Below are 15,024 nucleotides of genomic sequence, written 5' to 3'. Positions count from 1 at the left end.
AGTTAGTTCATTAGGTTGAGTTTTCAAACATTTCAACCACTAGTTTAAATTTACAGAAGGAAAATTGTGTGTAGCATTATTGGGTATAAACATCAATTAATCGGCCATTGTCTTATCCCTCTAGATCCCTATAAAGGATAGAGGAGGGGTTAAGATGATTGAAAAGGAGGGGAAAATAATAGGTAGTCAATTATTACAGCCAAGAAAAATAATAAAAATAGCGCAACAAGAAATAGAGAGAGAGATATAAAGAGATAGAGAGAAAGAAAGAAAGATAGAAAATGAAAGAGATAGAGAAAGAAATAAAGAGAAAAAATAAATAGGATTGCTAAAATGGATACTTTTATTGGTCAGTTCGTTCATTAATTTTTTTTTGCAGTTTTCTGTGGATACTTTGATGGACATGAGAACATGGTTTTTCTTTGATTAAATAAACGGAAATCTCTGTCCTTTGATTAGATACACTTATAGATAGATAGATATATATATACTAGAGTTGGCTCGATATAATTATCTCCCTATTGGCTAGTTTTTATATGCATATCTATTTCTCAATAAATCTATTTTCCTCACCCGGCATTACTATCTAAAAGAAAGTAAATATTTAATAATTTAAATGATTTTTAAAAGATTTTTTTAAATTATATTTTTTTCTTTACATTACCATCACCAAAGGGTTAATGATGATGATTACAATTTTAGTTTAATATTTGAACACACAAAATGTCGCCACAATCGAATTCTTTTAAAACATAGTTTTCTTAAATTTATCATATTATAAATTTAAATTTTCTTTTTTATGATTAGAAATTAAATACATCAATATAAGGTAAATAGCAACATGAAATGAAAAAAATGAATTTATTTTTAATAAGGTAAAATAATGGGTCTTATCGTTCTGGGCAATGAGAGTTTATTATGGATTATTGGAGCACTATGAGTTTTAATCATATATTCCTTGGAAAACTTGAGCTCGTTTATAGACATTTATTTCCTATATAGATCTGACATGGATCTTGAAGCAATTAAGCAGGCCGTTTTGTACATGTTAAAAATTGGAAGATTTCATTAAATAAAAGTAATCGCAAATATACTTAGTAAATAGAGAGAGAAACAAACAGATTAATAGATAGAAAAGTAGATAGTTTAATATAGAAAGGTAGATAGATAAATATATATTAGCCTCGGATAGCCTTTACAGGCGGGAAACACCACGAGATGTTATTTTAGTGTATCTCAGAACGAAATCTTGCTTAATGGATGGTAAAATGGCCATGCGTCCACCAGACAACCAACCCTTTGATTACAATAAATTGTATGGTAACGTGTTGCGCCTGTTTTTGGGCCAAGTCAACGTCCCTAAGTATGACGAGATTCGAACCTATCATCTACCCAACGACAAGATGGATACATAAAAAAGTTTATTGGAATTTTATTAAAATTATAGGATAAAATAATAAAATCAATATATCTAGAAGGTCATATTATTTTTCGACTTAAGTTTATAAAAAATCAATAAAAGTTTAATAATGCATAGTAAATATAAGGTTATATTCAAATTAGAAAATTTGTTTTGATAAAAAATCAATATTTTCAACAAGGGGATTTAATCGAAAATCAGATACTAGTTATTTATCGCATCGTATTATTATATACAGTTTTCCGCGGAAATTAAAATAAAAAAGAAGATAAAACCAGTTTCGTTAGCCCTGAGGGGCCGAAGACAAAGGTTAACAAAACTGGTATTAATTCTTTACAGAGCGTACCTAATTGTTATATGAATCATCATTCAAAGTTTAAAATCGATAGGGCAATTCTAACATGCCTTTATTACAAATAAAAGATAGATAGATAGACAAATAAACAAAAGATGGATGGCTAGATAGATAAAATGATATTAATTATTACAGAAAAGAAAAGGCTAAACCGGCTAAGTACCTTCAAAACTCGCGGGGATTAACCCCCTCCCCCCCTCTTCCTTCTCCTGTTTATCATACCTATCTCTTAAGGGAATTGCCATGCCAATTTTTAAATCTATAGGAAAATTCTAATGCCTTAATCACAAAAAGAGGTACTCTTTATGATTGATAAAAATAAAAAGATTGATAGATATATAAACAAAAGTTATATTGATGGATAGATAGATAAAATGATATTAATTAATACTGAAAAGAAAAGACTAAACCGGCTAAGTACCTTCAAAACTCGCGGGGATTAACCCCCCCCCCCCTCTTCCTTCTCCTGTATATCATACCTATCTCTTAAGGGAATTGCCATGCCAATTTTTAAATCTATAGGAAAATTCTAACATGTCTTAATCACAAAAAGAGGTACTCTTTATGATTGATAAAAATAAAAAGATTGATAGATATATAAACAAAAGTTATATGGATGGATAGATAGATAAAATGATATTAATTAATACAGAAAAGAAAAGGCTAAACCGGCTAAGTACCTTTAAAACTCGCGGGGATTAACCCCCCCCCCCCCTCTTCCTTCTCCTGTATATCATACCTATCTCTTAAGGGAATTGCCATGCCAATTTTTAAATCTATAGGAAAATTCTAACATGCCTTAATCACAAAAAGAGGTACTCTTTATGATTGATAAAAATAAAAAGATTGATAGATATATAAACAAAAGTTATATGGATGGATAGATAGATAAAATGATATTTATTGATACAGAAAAGAAACGGCTAAACCGGCTAAGTACCTTTAAAACTCTCTGAGATTATACCCTCCCCCCCCCCCTCTTTATCATCTATATATTATAAATCCCCTAGTTATAAATGTTTATATGATGTAATCAAAGAAAAAATATATTACTTATTTTGTTCGTCTGTTTGTTTATTTGTCTGTCTGTCTGTTTGTCTGTCTGTCCATTTGTCTGTCTGTTTATATGTCAATCTGTCCATTTGTCCGTCTGTCTTTCTTTATGTTTGTCTATCTGTCCGTCAGTTAGCAAGCAAAATGGTAAACATAGTTTAATTAAATAATTTGAAAATAAAATTTTTATACTTAATACGATTTTTAAGCTCCTTTAGCTATCCTTATCCGCTAAACCGATATGGTTCTCCTTTACAGGGTAGCTTCTCATAAGTCCTGAGAATGTTTATAATTATTTATAAAGCAAAAAAATGTTGTACTTTTTCTTTATAAATCTAAAATAAAAAATCAATCCCCTTCCTTCTTTCAATTGCCCCACAAGCCTCTAATATATGTTGTATATTGACCTTAAAGTCTATTTAACAATTTATGTGTTTTGCTACTTTAGATGTTGTCATTCTTGTTTTGTACTATGGTAAATACACTTTAATTATTCTCTACATTAAAGGAACACTATTTATATCACATCTTGTTGCGCTTTCAATCAAGAGGTGGGGTGTATTCAATTTAGTCAAATTGGCTGTTTTCGCATTTATTTTATGTCTCTATTCAATTTGGAAAATTTTCCAAGAGAATATGTTTTATTGCCCTTACATTATCTTCTTTAAAGCAATAAAGTTATTTTCCCAGCTGCAAAATAATAAATTTTGATTATCTCATAAAAAATAATTATAAAGTTATGTTAAGTTTTACGTCTTAAAGAAAGACTTCTGACATTTGTTGTGAAGATTCACATCATCAATGACCAACTACTATATAATCAACTTTGCCTGTTTGTCTGTTATTCTAATATATATTTAAAGATTTTTTTTTTATAATTTACAAAAAAAAAGAATAAATTATAAATTGGCAATTTTGTGTAAACTTCGCTACTTAATCTCTGGCAAAGTCAGGGAGAGAGGGTTACTTTGGACTGTAAATTATACTGGTACCCAAAGTTTTAATATCTCATTCTTTAAAACTTTAGGTACTTTAATCTTAATATTGGTCGGATACAAGTGTCCAAACTTTTATCTACATATAGAGCAACTTTTGTTTTATTATAATTGCGGATTTACATCAATTTATTATTTATTGTCTTATCCCTTTAGATCCCTGGTCAAAGTGAACAAAACAGATTATATCCAAACTTTACTCTCAAAAATGTCCAACTTTTAAAACAGCAAATATGATTATTATTAATTTATCCTATATACTGAAGTAATAAGGTTTTTGCCGAAGCTTAAGTTTATAGAAATTGCTGTTGGGTATGTTTGTTTTAGGAAAGATTTGTAATGTATTGGGGTGGCTTTATGCTATTTTTCTTACCTAAACTAGAGGCTAGGGGCGAAGTGAGGTTTTTACGTCTTTGTTGATACATCTTTAATTTAAGGATGACAAATTGTCCTATCGATTTCAATCTTGGCATAGTAGAGTCTGTAATTGTTAGGTACACTTAAGAAAGCACAGTTCTATACCTAATCGTTCGTCCATTTAAAACATGATAAATTTTAACTTTTTTGAAAACAATTTTTTACGTGATTTGATTATCATATTCGTCTGATTTTTTGTAATACTGATTTCTATTAATATGCTACTTTTCAAACACTTTTTTGTAGTTTTCAAAGAACATGCTACTTTATGTATGTTAATCAGATATAAGTAAGTAATCTATGCTTTCTCATTTAGAATATTATATATACAGGGATCTAAAGGGATAAGACAACGACTTATAAATTAATGTACATCCCCAATGATTACACACAAAATAACTCCTACTGTAGATCACAATAAGAGGTAGAAACGCCTGGATACTCAAGTTATGAACAAACCAATCATCAATTCCAAAAGTCCCCAAAGCTGTTAAGCCAACAAATAAGAAAACAAGTGTAATAAACAACCCAATGTCCCCACCTTCCATGATTTATTAATATACTCCCAATGAAGATAAACAAAATTAATTGTTGAAGGTCTAGACACTTCAGGTAAAGAACCAACATATTAAAATTTAACAAGAGTACCCAAAGTTTTTGAGCCAATACATGTTTACTTATTGATGTATAACATTGTGAGCGAGGCATCTTTATAATCTAATCCTAAATATAAAAATATTATATGTATCCTTTAATCATATAATTTTGCAACAAATTGTGTATACCATTTTGTTCTGGCACTCTACAATGTGTAATGTTCGTTTGTCCTACCGTATGATTTTTATGGATGTTGTCATCCTTGTTTATTATAGTTTATAGAATATTTATACTTCCTTCTATGATTAAATGTATATTTACAGAAGATTTACATACATATTTAATCATCCTTTTAGTAGATATAAATATGTAGGGAGGGAGGGGACATTGGACTCTAAATTTTACTAGTCCTTGAAGTTTTATAGTAACCTTTTTTTTTGTTGGCTTAAAACTTTTTGTACTTCTATTAAATTTTGATTGATTGGTTCATTAAGTTGAGTGTCCCGACTTTACTTATGATATGTATCTGAAGAAGGGTCAGAATACTTTTATGGAAGTTTTATTGGTTGGTTCAAGTATTATCCAAGTACTTTTACAATGATAATTTCAATCTACAGAAGGAGTAATTATTACATCATTATTCATCGTCTAACCCTTAAAGATAAAGAAGAGGCTTTATAATCCTATTATTTAAAGTAGCAAGGTCTATAGCTTAGGATTTATATATCTACTGAACCGATTGAGTTTTCTATTGTATGTGGCTATTTAGGTTATTTTGTTCCATTAAACTAGTTTTACGTCCTTTAACACCTATTTTATTAAAAAGCTACAAGCGCAGCCACTAGCATCTTGAAAGTTTAATTAACAATATGCACATGAATCTTAGCAGGACATATTCAGGGATCTAAAAGGAAAAGACAATGGTCTACAAAATTATGATTTACACAACTACCCATTATGTAGATTCAAACTACTGGTAAAAAAAAATATGTATGATTTTCAGTCCAATGTCCCCTCCCTCCCTTCCTACCCATCTCACCAAGAAGGAAGGTAAATTTGGGCTGTGTATTATACTAGTCCCCAAAGTTTATAATAACGTTTTCATTTAAGTTGTCTCAACAACTTTAAATCGAGTGTCCTAACGTGTCAACCTATATTAGTAATCCACAAAATGTGTAGTTTTGTGTATATTAATACTGAAGATATGCATCAATTTATCGGCCATTGTCCTATCCCTTTAGATCCCTGGCAACAATCTTACACTTTACATAATGTTTCTCTTTTATTTCTTTTTTCCTGTTTTTCGCGTACTTCTTATTGTCCATAATCACATATTTTCCAGGGATTAAAAGGAATAAGACAATGGCCGATAAATTGATGTAAATCCCCAAAATTATCACTTCTGTAGGTTACAATTAAGGTTATAACGTTTGTATATTCTATTTAATGATCTAACAAATCAAAATCTAATTAAAGTCTCAAAAGTTATTAAGCCAACGAATAAGAAAACGTTATTATAAAACTTTGGGGACTAGAGTAATAAACAGCCCAATGTCCTTTTCCTCCTTGCATATTCCCCCTTATATTCGGACAATCCCCCCCTCTAAATACTTAGCCCTAAACCCCCCCAAACCCCCACCTTGTTTATAATCTCCCTAGGGGGTATCTATTGTTGTATACATTGGGAGGGACCAGTCAATGGATATAATAACAATGGATAACACAACATTGTATCCACAAATCTATAATTATTTTTAAAAATTAATTAAAATAATTTTTCATTTCTTGCAATTATATGAATAACATAGCTATAGTATAATACATGTATATACAGATAACTACCTCTCCCCCTTTTTCGTCTGCTAGCATATTGTTTTCTGCTACTTGGCTGTGTTAATACTCCTGTTACCATTTGTTGATTTTCAAATTGACACAAGGTCATTGCGATACGGAAATACAGTATATACAATATTCAACCCTTTCTTTCTCCCTCTAATGTTTTATATACTCTAACATTTGTAAGTATAAAGGGGTTTCATTATGTTCCCTTTCTTACTGTGTATGAACTCCATTGTTATTATATCCAATAGCTGGGCGTATAAAGCATCTAGCAATCACTGGCACGTGGTTTACACGGCTATTTCATTAGACTCTAGCGGGACAAAGTGTCCAAAAAATCAGCCATTTGACGTCATAAAAATGAGGTATTATCCATCTCTTTTTTATGGGTTTTCTTTCCCACTTCTTCCCTGATAGATCCCTGATTATTTTTGGACTATTTTGATAGTAAATTAAAGGTTAGGGATGGTTTTAGGCTATATTTATGCCCTTTCCTGCCTATTTGTGATCCTAGAAGCAAGAGACGCAGTACAAAAAATCATAGATGGACATACAGACAAAGTGATTTAAAGATAATATGTTTAAAGAAAATCATGTTTCTCCGTACCTTATTTTAAATTATAGTATACATGAATTACCAATATAAATTTATATCTTAATTATATACAAAAAAATATTATTGAAAAAAAACTATTTTTTTCTTTTGATTAATGAACCAGTGTAAATGTCAATATTACACAATACATAATCACCACCCTTGCTTTTATTATTATTTAGAGCTATTTATCTATTTATCTATCTATCTATCTATCTATCTATCTATCTATCTATCTATCTATCTATCTATCTATCTATCTATCTATCTATCTATCTATCTATCTATCTATCTATCTATCCATCTATCTATCTATCTATCTATCTATCTATCTATCTATCTATCTATCTATCTATCTATCTATCTATCTATCTATCTATCTATCTATCTATCTATATATCTATATATCTATATATCTATCTATCTATCTATCTATCTATCTATCTATCTATCTATCTATCTATTTATCCATCTATCCATCGAATTCATCTATTTATCAAGCTATATATCTATCCATCTAACAATCAAAAGCAAAAAAATCATTTCTCTATCTATTTATGCATATATATAATTGTCTAGAGGTGGTTTTAGGCTATATTCCTGACATATCTCTTTATCCCCTAGAAGCTAAGGACAAAGCAACTAATAACTAATATAATATTTAATAAAAGCAAGGCGTGCCCCGACTTTTTCATTTACTATTATTAATATTTGCTCAGGAAGGGAGGGGTTAATGGTCTCAAAAGTTTTATATTCGCTGGGTATCACTTTTGGGGAGTTTTATTGAGTTGTGATTGGTTGGTTCATTAAATTGGTGTCCAAATATTTTAACCAATACTTGTAATCTGCAGAAGAGGTAATTTGTGAATCACCATTGGGTATGTACATCAATTTAGCGGCCATTGCCTTATCCCTTTATATCCCTGATATTTGCTACTATCAAAGAATAAATAAAAGAACAAAGCTACTCTAAAAGTATAATAAATTAAAAGAATCTCTGTCTGTGTCTGTGTGTACCGAAGGATCTCGCCAGCCGCTGAACCGATATGGTTCTACTTTAAAGGGAATCTTCTCATATGTCTTGGTAGGATTTAAAACGAAATTGGGGGAGGGAACCACTACCATCAAAGGAGAAATCGCCTCTAGAAAAAAATCATCCACACCAAAAAAATTTCTTTTTCGAACTAACATTTTAAATGGGGGCTGGTCGACTTTAAAATAAAATGAATTGGGTTGTCGTACCCCCCCCCTTTCAATTGCCCCTAAAGGCCTCTATATATGGTACATGTTTGTGAAGTCATTGGGGATAACAAATTAAATGATAACTTTATCTAGATCCCCAATTATTGTAAACAAAATTGCTTTAGAATACAATTATAGGCTAGCTTGTTTTACCCAATCAAAGAATCTAAATCCACTAATGAGAGAAAGTGCTGCAATTAAAAAAAAAATACGACAGACAAACGAATATTTATTGTAAATCTTTATTTCTTATCCTATTAACTATTAGGGATCTAAAAGTGTAAGACAATGGCCGATAAATTCCCTCTCCTCTAGATTACAATTATTGGTTGAAACAGTTGGACACGCAACTTAGTGAATCAACCAATCAAAATTTATTAAAAGTTCCCAAATTCAACAAATAAGAAAACGTCTTAAAGAATATTGCCCCCGTCCTTACTGAATAATTATGCAATATTTCTTATTATGTTTTATTTCCTATTATATTTCTAGCAAACAACAAAAATCTAGGTAAAACATATTCTATTATAAAAAGAAGTAAGAGTTTTTTTTGTCTGAAGCTTAAGATCTAAATAACTACTGATGCAACTGGGTTCTAAATTTTTGCTTAGTTTAAGGCTATTTTATTTTCAGATTATTAGCCACTAGTTAATGGTATAGCAACTATATAATATATATGTATGAAAGTAAGACTTTAATAAAACCCATCCCCCACATTTTAAGCATGAAAAATCGTTAATTGTTCAAATACAGAACAGCCATACTGAAAAATAATGTATCGTACCGTATTACAAACACTTTTCTAAAAAAATAACTATTCTAATATATTACGTTGTATTATAGGAATATAAAAAAATAGGTACATACATATAAGGCATTGATCTTTCATTATTACTTTATCATTATACAAAGATTTACATATGTTTCATAATATTTATTTATATGTACAAGCGGCTACACCCCTAGGGCCTTTTTAAAGGGGTTGGGTTAAGTCGATCGTCCACTTTCTATTTTAATTTTTAGAAAATTAGGAGGACTATTTTTCTTGGAGGGTGACGATTTTCCCTTCCGATGTTCAAATCTTTATGTACCTATAAGAAGCTTTTGTGTAAAGGAGAACTATATCGCATTAATGATCAGCACAGATAGCTATCATGTTATTTTTAAAAGCGAAGCTAATCTATAATTAGGGCCGGTCTGTACGTCCGTCACAGAGGGATAGCTTTTTTCGTTAATTTAGGCATGTTAGAATTGTCCTATCGATTCTAAACTTTGTATGGGGATTCCTTTAGTAGTTAGATACGATTTAGAAAGCGTAGCAACTCTATAATCATTACTAGAATGTTAAACGTGTTGATTTTTAAAAATTTTTAACGACAAATATTTATGTGATCTAATCATCCGATTGATCTGATTTTTGGTATGTTGATTCCTGGGACAACTAAGCATAATGTTATAAGCGAATCAACTCTATAATCAAGTCCTAAAAATGTAAGTATGTCCATAAACATTATCATGTATCAAGCAGTTTTTCAACAAATTTACTTACAATTTTGTTCGACTCTTATATTCTGATTATTCAGATCTGACACTATAAAAGTGTTAATGTCTGTTTGTTCTACCGTTTCAGTGCTTCGCTTTTATGGATGTTGTCATCCTTGTTATATTAGGGTTATATTGATTTATTATGGCCTTTAGATCGTTGTCAGGGTGGTGAGATACCCAACACCGCTGCAAACCAAAAACGATTAAAAAGGTTTCTACTGCTGCTATTTCAGTATAGTTATAGTGTGGGAAATATCTTGGACCAAAACAGTCGCAACTAATTATTATGCACAGTTAGGACTTTATGACAAGGTCGTGTAATCAAAGAGTTGAATATTTGTTGGGTAACCCAATACCCATCTAGCGAATGCATTCTTTACATCGCAATTGTAAGACGCGGAGTATGGTGCGCGAAGAGGTCTAGAACCCAAAGCAACACCAAGCCCCCTAGAGTTCATCATTATCCATTATCTTATCCCTTAATATCCCTGCAGCATAAAATATAATTAATTACCTGTAACAAGTGAAAGAACAATTTGAACAAGGACGGATGGATTCAATTGAATATTCATTTTTTCAAAGACTTTTTTTTGTGTCACTAAAAAAAATCAGTTCAAAATATTATTAGATCATGTCTTAATGACATAGAATAAATTTATTTATTTTATAATTCACTTTAAGCTCGGTTTAATAATTATTATCTTATTTTGTACATCAATTTTACTAGTTCTTCCATTATATATCTGAAAATAAATAGAATATTTTATTAAAGATACATTTAAAAAAAATATTTTTAATGTATTTTTTTCTAGGGGCGATTTCTCCTTGGAGGTACCCTAGATCAAAATAGTTGTAAACCTTCCTTGGACTCATAATACGCTTGCCAGTAAAAAAAGACGATATCGGTTCAGTGGTTCAGACATTCTGTCACTTTTATGTAAGGATATCAAACATGTTTTGTTATGTTATTTATTGATTAAATTGTTCTTTTTATTGGTTTATACATTGATCGTTGGGACAATTAATTTCTTTTTTTTTATATTTCGTTTATCGATATATAATTACTTGGATGTTGTACCAGATTTTCTTGTACTTTAATAAAGTGATACTAACAGTTGACTGAAATACCCCCCCTTCTACTGGTTTAATTAACGTACCAATAAATGAGGTCCATATTTACAACTCAAATTAACGACGAATTCTATATCCATTATTTGGTTGAACATTATTCATTATTGGATTGACCCTCCTTACAAGCCAATATAATTCTGACTAATTGGTGTTTTCTAATTTTAACAGAAAAAATAGAAATTGACAAAATTTGGATGCTGAAATAGCAGATGTTGAATTTTTTGGGGAGAGAGGGAACATAAGTCAGTAAATTACACTGGTGCCCAAAGTTTTATAACCACTTTGTTTGTTGGGGCAAAATCATTGAGTACTTTTATTAAATTTTTATTGATTAGTTCAAAACTTACAGTATCTAAACATTCGAATCAATAATTTTAAATTACAGGAAAGGTAATTTTCAGATATATAGTAATTTGTCATCATTGTCTTATCCCTTAAGATCCCTGATAATCACTAAACTATTTATGAAATAGCATTTGTGAATATATATTTAATGTTAGTTTGACCTAAGAATAGTATTTGATCAAATGACCTTTCATAAACAATTTTAAATTCTACATTTTAGATTTTAGATTCTACATATATGTAAGAATTAGAGACTTTGATTGCACGATTTTTGTCTGTATGTTTATTAATCCTTTTATTAAATACTCTGTATTCGAAGAGAGGGGCAAGAAAAATAGCTTAAAAACATCCAAATCTTTAACCTTAAATAAAGAATGTCCTAAAATTAGCTATGTGGAGCTTCCCAAAATAAGAAAACTCAATCAGTACAGTTGTTATGAGATCCTAAGTTTCAGACAAAAACCTTACATCTTTATATGTTACAGGTTTTTTCCCCTGTTTTGTTTTCAAACTAACTAAGTATGGTAAAACATTGTATATGGAATACGTGGATATATTGACAGGAGAAAATGTGTCGTCAATTTATCTTGGTAACATGGACATCACTTATTGAGGGGGAGTATGGTGGATATTGTTGTTTTAGCAAGCTGCTGGTATCACTTTATAAGAGTACATAAAAACCTGGTGCAACATCCAAGTAATAATATATCCATTTTAGTAAAACACATTGTAACATAATCAATTCATTTATTGGTTCACAGGCTTTATATATTTGGCCAATAAACAAACTAAGAACTATATTTTCATTTATCTATCTACCTATCTAATAATAAATACTTATCTATCTATTTATATATCTATCTGCTTTTTTGTTCTATTTAGGACTGTTTTTTGTAAATTTAGGTATGTTAGCATTGTCCTATTAAGTTCAAACTTGAAAATGCAATGGCAAGAACGTCCATGAGAAGAGAAGCATTAACAAAGAAAGGTTTTTTGAGTTGAAGTTAATAAATCACGCAATATGACATTTCAGTTTAATCCATTTATTTTTGTACATCAACAAACAAGGTCCCAAACAATTAGTGTCCAAATTTTCGACCCAAAACTTTGTAGGATAAGTTTGTAAGTATGTTTGAGGGTGAAAACAAATTATCTTCCATTGTCTTATCTCTTAAGTTTCCTGTTATTTATTTAAAATTTATTTAATTTCTTAATTTGAAATTTAATATCAAGTTACACTTTAATGATTTAATTAATCTAATTAATTATGTAATTTTTGGTTAATCAGATTTCAATATCAATTAATATGCATATGAAATTTATCTATAGATTTCAAGTTTTATAACTTAACACACTTATATAAATCTGCTTCAATAGAACTTAGGAACTATGGTCTTATCTGACAACATTTTATTTTATGGGGAAATAGTCAGCGTTATGATAATATAATTAAAATATTTTAAAAGTCACTTAGCTATTAAGCTTATTCCTGAAACAAGCAGGCACTATTTACACACGAATTTAGTCAAATATTGAATGAAATTTTAAGCTTTGCTTTTTTAAAATTATGCCGTCCTTGTTTTTAATTAAATTTTGACCTCCTTCAACACAAATAAGTACTTTAAAAACTAAAATACTTTTAATAGACTGTAATATACTTGTAAAGGCCGCAATTATTTAACAATTTCAACCCAACAAAATTGGACTTACTTCAAGTGTTTTTAAAATACAGTAGATTTTTTAATAGTAAGTAGAATGTTGATTCCTAGGACAGTTAATTATAATGTTATAAACAAAGCATCTCTATAATCAAGTCTTAAAAATGTAAGTATGTTCTTAAACAATATCCGGTATTTAAGCAGTTTTTCAACAAATTTACTTAAAAGTTTGTTTCGACTTTTTTACATTTATATTCCAATTATTCAGTTCTGACACTCTTCAAATGTTAATGTTCTTTTATCCTACCGTTTCAGAGATTCGCTTTTATGAATGTTGTCATCCTTGTTATTATAAAGTTACATGATAATTAGAGGTATGGAAAAATAAACTTTCAAAACATGCTGTTATTATGTTATAGATATTACTGATTATATATCGTTTTCTGACTTGATTATAAAGAAGCTTTGCTTATAAAGGATGCCTTTATGTCCTAAGAATCCCAAACCAATATCAATAACAAACAGAACTTTAAGTTACAACTGACGGACGGAAGGACAGACAAACTTTTACAAACTGAACAACCTTTATTATATCTAGGGAGACACGCTGTTTTTTAAAACTTATATATTTTGTAAGAACATCGTAATTGAATTGAACTATATATGATCAAATTATATCTAATTTTAAGCCCCAAATATCCAGGGAGGAAGGGGATATTGGGCTGTTTATTACACTAGTCCCTAAAGTATTATAGTAACTTTTTCTTATTCGTTGAATAACCAACCTTGGGGACTATTATTATATTTTGATAGGTTTATTTAGTTGAGTGTCCAAACGTTTAAACTACTAATTGTATTCTACAGAAGTGGTTAGTTTGTGTATCATCATTGTCAATGTAAATTAATTCATAGGCAATTGTCTTATCCCTTTAGATTCCTGAATTATAAGCCCCAATATCACAAATTGAAACATTCTATTGTGTGCAAGGAACTAAAGGGATAAGCCAATGGATAATAATTTGATGTACATTCCCAATATATGTATCAAAATTATTGCTTTGAAAGATTGAACACAAGAAGATTTAATACAAGTACTCAAAGTTTTTAGACCATGGAATTAGAGATGTTAAATGTTAAACTTTGGATACCACCAAATATTATTTATTTGAAAATTTACAGCTTCCTAGAAGTATAATTTAAAATTTTATAAAATAATAACCCACTTTAAACGGAAAATGAAATTATTTTGAGTAAAATCAAATTATTTCCTGAGTTATATATTTTTCTAGTAGTACATCCTTATATAAAATACAGGTGTTCAAGTCACTTTCAGGTTCCAGGTATGATCCTGCAGGTCCTGATCCTCCAGATCTCCAGAAATCTTTAAAAAGCTCCTGTGGCCGTAATTTTTGACTTAGAGACTTCAAATTTTAAACTTAAGCTTTTCTTACATGTCTACATAACGTATTAAAATTTCATGAAGATCCGCCGCCGTTTTCCCGCCGACCGCCGACTGCGGCGGCTGGCAGCTGTCAAGTACAGCTGCGGCCGCTGAAACTTATATTTGATATTTCTAATGTAAAATTTACATAAAAATAAACATTTTCTGGAGAAAAAAAATTTCTTCTAGCTTCAAAAATAAGAAAATTACAGCTGTTTGAAATTTTTAAGTAAAAAAAGACCTAAAAACAAAGGTTGTTAAATAAAAGGGTGTAGGAAGCAAAAAATTGACTTAGACTTATAAAAGGTCGGAAATTTATTATCAAACCATGGACTTGCACAAAAAAATTTAGCCCTCTAGCTCTAATAGGAACTGAGATAATAAAGGGGGG

General features: G+C 29.9%; 1 protein-coding gene across 1 annotated transcript in view; it reads right to left on the bottom strand.

The window, feature by feature from the left end:
• Window positions 1-10,797, bottom strand: part of LOC145327954 (lachesin-like) — an 86,536-nt gene extending 75,739 nt beyond the window's left edge. The window contains exon 1 of the mRNA XM_080171475.1: window positions 10,573-10,797. Within this exon, the coding sequence (XP_080027601.1) occupies window positions 10,573-10,630 (58 nt within the window). The 5' untranslated portion in view covers window positions 10,631-10,797. The remainder of the gene's footprint in view (window positions 1-10,572) is intronic.
• Window positions 10,798-15,024: the final 4,227 nt, after the last annotated feature.

This window comes from Acartia tonsa, chromosome 9 (assembly GCF_053477335.1).
Source record: "Acartia tonsa isolate MP-2025a chromosome 9, ASM5347733v1, whole genome shotgun sequence".
NCBI classification, from domain to species: domain Eukaryota; kingdom Metazoa; phylum Arthropoda; class Copepoda; order Calanoida; family Acartiidae; genus Acartia; species Acartia tonsa.
This window is presented reverse-complemented; position numbering and strand designations above follow the sequence as displayed.